Raw genomic sequence first — 5,146 nt, forward strand, 5'->3', positions numbered from 1 at the left:
TAGCATAGAAAACTAACACCGTCAGTTAGTGAAAAGTAAAACCACATTAGAATATTTTGAAACTTTGAAGAATTAATTTGATACGTTTTAAAGTCGAGGAGATATAAATAAAATTAAACTAAATTTAAAGGAGTATTTTCATAATTTATTCTAATATATTAAATAGATTAATACCCCTTCTCTTTTTTTTTCCTAAAAAAAAATCCTTCTTTGCATACAAAGCAGAAGCCAACAATGTCTAAATGGTTACGTTTAGAACTCTATGAAAAATAAAAGAACTACATATTGTTGTTTTAATGATATATAATATATGTGTTGATATAAATATTTATATTATGTAGCAAACAAAATAATTATAATAAACAAGTAGCATAAACTGAATATTATAAACCTACTTGGATTCCTATGCTCAAGAACGAGTCTTTATGCAACCAATAAATCAATCCAATATATGAACAACTCTTCAAAAATGAGTAGATTGAGTCAAAAACTTAGTTCTTTCTCCTTAAGATGAAATTTATCCCGCATAGGTACTCACGATCTCTTGGCAATCGTTTCTCAGGATACAATGATCTTCCTCTTATTGTAGAAGTACTTCAAACAACAAGTACTACAAACTCTGATGCTTTACTCTTTCAAACTAGAATTTTTCTCAAAAGACGCATACTTTAGATCAGATATATTCCTTGATATCATTATTTCATTTGAAGAGTTATATCTTTTAAACTAGAATTTTTCTCAAAAGATGCACACTTTAGATCATTATTTCATTTGAAGAGTTATATCTTTTAAACTAGAATTTTTCTCAAAAGATGCACACTTTAGTTTAGACGTATTCCTTGATAGCATTATTTCATTTGAAGAGTTATATCTTTTGCAGCAAAATAATGTGCGTGTGTTTAGCACACAGGCCCATTTTGCTTAGGTTCTCCCTCTTCCACAAAACTGGGTACCCCTTGAGGCCCAAACCCATTACCAAATTAACTTCAATATAAAACTTAAAGGACATATATAATCTTCCAAATGTGGGATTATAAAGTATGAGATCAATTTCTCATTCACTTATAAATAATTTTAATTAAGTAAAAATATTATAATAATCTCCATACATAGAAAAATATATTTCGTTAATATCTATCAATAAATATGACATTAAATCATATTTATTTTGGCTTAAAGAAAACTAAAATGCCAGCCTTAATTAAACTCATTTTTCAGCACTACAGTCAACAGATATATACCCAGTTAAAATGGTAGTCAGTCCACCATGTCCTAACTGTCATTAAAAATGTATTAGTTTACTAAAACGTTGGCATCCACAGCACACCATGCTTTGGTACGAGCGACATGTCGCGGGATTGGATCATGAAGATCGCCCTTTAGCTTTCGTACGAGAAATTATCTTGTCGGCCAGTTCCAGTCGACTAGTCTAAATCCGGAGGCACATATGCGGTAAATAACAGCCACCTTCCATTTGATCTTAAGACATGGAGTAATATGGCGAGTGACCACTGGATCTGATCCACCTAACAATTGGATTCGTTCCCTCTCCGCGACAAACCCGGGGAGGAGTAACCGGCTGCACCAACGGAACCTTGTCTCCGGAGGTTTTAAATGGGTCGGATTGATTCGTGATTCGATTCGATCCGATTCATTTAGATCCGATCTAATTCATTTTAAAGAATCCACGAGATCGAATTGAATTTTAAAATTAGATCCGTTCAATATTCTGGATCGAATTTAATTTTACTAAATTTAAATTCGACCCGATTCGATCCAAATTTAGTATTGAATCCAGCATCTAAACTATAAAACAAATAAAATGAGATTAGAACTCTAAATATTTTTATAGCATTATTATTTTTTATACAATTTTATTCAATTTGACTATCAAATTTTAAAAAATTATTAATAAATCGATAATTAAAATAAAATAATATTTATTTTTTTTCATAAATTTTACATATATTTGTTTACCATACGAATCGGGTCCCATCATAATTTGAGTCCGAAATAGATATAAAATTTTTAGATTAAAATAATTTATATATAAATCGGATCCGATTTAAATAATTTAATAAATAAATTTTTTAATCATATATTCAATTTAATTTTTAATTAAATTAAATTTAAATTTAATATTAAAATTTGATCAAAGAATTGGATCAGATAGAGATCCGATCTATTTGCACTCTTATTCTGAACCAAAACTCCTCGCACACACAAAGAGGGGGGGATGTGAAATGGCGTGGATGTGAAATAATGCAGGGTTTGTGTATCACATAGCAGGCGGGAAAAGTTGGAGGGCTGCTGTCAACCTGTCAACCATCTCCACGTGATTCGGTACCCTGGTGTTTATATCCCTTGTTCATATCCACCAACTCTCCAGCATCAAAAGAAACCCCCTTCCCTCTCATTTCCTTTCTCTCTCTAAAATAATAGAGAGAAGCAAAGCTTCTGATCCAAAATAAATACTAACATTGTGCCTATAGCTTCTATGAGCCCTACCCACATAACTCTCTCCTGGTCCAATCCTCCTCGTCCTCGTCCTTCTTCCGACTTCTTTTTTTCTTTCATTTCCTCTCATATATAATTTTGCTTTGATCGGCTGGCAAGAATAGACGCTTGAAAAGCTATATCGATATATCTTCTTCCTCTTCCACACAAATTCATGACCTCCAACGTAATCTCCACGGCCTCCCACCAAATGATATCCTACCCTAACACCCAAGATCTTGCAGAAAGTTATTTCGTTGGAGATGAGGATCAGGGTAACCCTCCTTCCATTCCCAAGGACTGCTACCCCTCCTTCTCTTCCTTCCCCTTATCTCCGCCAACCTTTGACCATGACCTCCTCATCACTGCCCACCTCACAACAACCAATACCTTGGAAGCACCAACGTTTTCTTCCCCGGATCCAGCAGATGACATGGATATGACCACAAATGCACCACCCACGACGAGAAGCTCCGGCGGCCGTAAACGGCCCTTCAGGACCGACAGGCATAGCAAAATATTAACTGCACAAGGACTAAGGGACAGGAGGATGAGGCTCTCCCAAGAGGTCGCTAGTAAATTCTTTAGCCTCCAAGATTTGCTGGGCTTTGACAAGGCTAGCCAAACTGTCGACTGGCTCCTCACCCAGTCCAAATCTGCCATCCAACAGCTCATCGATGCTTCACAGCTTGAAAACCAGAGTATCAATCTTAGCAGCCTTGTAAGTGAGTCATCCACATCGGAGTGTTTCTCTGCAATCTCTAACGACAAGCAAAAATCTACAGCAGCTTCTCCGAAGACTAATGATATCGGTCTCCCGCCTTTGAGCATAGCCACATCAGATCCTATAATGACAAAAGAGATGAGAGATAAGGCAAGAGCTAGGGCAAGGGAAAGAACAAGAGAGAAGACGAGGATTCGGAGTGGTAGGCCTGAGGGTAGCTGTAAAGAAGATCAACCATCCTCCAAAAATGATGCGGTGAGGGAAGGAGAAGTATGCACCCATGGAGTAGTGTATCAGCCTAGCCTAATGACAATGGTGCCCTCTAGCTTGATGTACGACAAGAACAACACCATCAGCCTTTTAGACGAGCAAATGAACATAAATTTTTCCAAGTCATGTTGAGGAAGGTCTTCTCCTGGCTGATGTTCAACTCCCAGCCAGGTCAGTGGAGGTCTGCAGCACACCTACTACCTAAAAACTGCATCTTTACTTTTACAAAGTTGTGTTTGGTTTAAATTTTTGTGGAATAATAAAATATTGCACATAACAATCATTTTTGTTCCATGTAACTGTTGCAGATTCCAACTCATTAAACTTGGAACCGAAAATTATATATTATCTGGGCAAGAAATCACTATATGGATCATATAAGTGCTTTTTTTTTTACTTTTCTGGTGGCAAAAACAATAATTTAAATAGTGTCTTCTGTGACAGTAATATTTTAATTCAGACATATTCATCAATTTTATGCAATAACTCACGGAATGTTGTTAGCATTTTTGTTTCAGGGCATTTGTTGCTTAGATCATCTGAGAGCAGATGTATCAAATCTGTTTTTTCTTTAGTTACTTTAAGAAAAAACCAATACTTCAGTTAGTGGGACCAACTCAATAATTTGTCGGGAAAGATTTTAGTCTGTTGATTCTGTTTTCATAAATTTGGGGATGTAAGAATGTGTTGCTTGTATTGTCGAATCGGCCGTCTGCATAGAAATGCAACCTTGATCTGAAATAACTTCATTGTTTGATCCTTTTTACAAATAGGCATGGTATGACTTTAATTTATCTTGATATGCTTTTCCATTTTGTTTAGATATTAATTTGTTGTAAAATATGAAATTTATAGAAGAAATTTGATTTGTAAAGATTCTTTTTAGAAATAACGAAGAAAGAGTCTTTACATATTTAATAATTTTCTTAGAAAGTTTTATATTATAATTTGTGTTGTTCTAAACAACATAATTTTGTGTAATCTAGAACTATATATTCATATATTAATGTGGTATATTTTGGGCAATCATCTTTGTCTCTTTGTATATGTTTATTGTATTTACATATGTAAATACACACTATACATATAGTTTAGGAGATTACTTCAAGCATATGTAATCAGTCTATAGTGAATAAGAAATTGCTCACATATCTTTGGAAAAAAAAAAAAGATAAAAATATCATCCTAAATTAGAGAGGTCACTGAAGCTTATAATGGCATAAGAAGAGAATTACATCTACTATAATTATTAGAGTTTTTCTTCTTTTTTTTTGAAAAAAAAGTTTTACAGATCTTGTTTGAAAATTCACGGATAGTTGAAAGATGTCTGACTGAGAAACTGGCTTTACAATGAATTTAGTGGTTACTCTCTAGTTTAATTTACCATGACTCTGGCCAAGTCGGTGGTGTTGGTCATTCACAACATGTGTTAAAAAATTAATTCCTTTTGGATCTAGCTAGTGGCGTTGATCATTGGCAAATAAATACTTAGAGTTAGTTCTTTCCATGCCTAGCTAGTGGGGCTGATGTCTAGCAATCACATATTCAGTTTTTTTCAGATCTTGTCATGGAGCTAATATGGTCATAGTTATAAAAACTAAGAAAGCCCAAAATTAAACCACTTTTATTGAAAATCTTTTTTAAAAAATTTCTCAG

At 34.2% G+C, this 5,146-nt stretch overlaps 1 protein-coding gene across 1 annotated transcript; it reads left to right on the forward strand.

Annotated features, from left to right (window-relative positions):
* Nucleotides 1-2,707: 2,707 nt before the first annotated feature.
* LOC109506351 (uncharacterized) lies at nucleotides 2,708-3,622 on the forward strand. The gene has a single exon (XM_029267140.1). It carries the CDS (start codon nucleotides 2,708-2,710, stop codon nucleotides 3,620-3,622), a length of 915 nt encoding a protein of 304 aa, XP_029122973.1.
* Nucleotides 3,623-5,146: the final 1,524 nt, after the last annotated feature.

This window comes from Elaeis guineensis, chromosome 10 (assembly GCF_000442705.2).
Source record: "Elaeis guineensis isolate ETL-2024a chromosome 10, EG11, whole genome shotgun sequence".
Lineage (NCBI taxonomy): Eukaryota > Viridiplantae > Streptophyta > Magnoliopsida > Arecales > Arecaceae > Elaeis > Elaeis guineensis.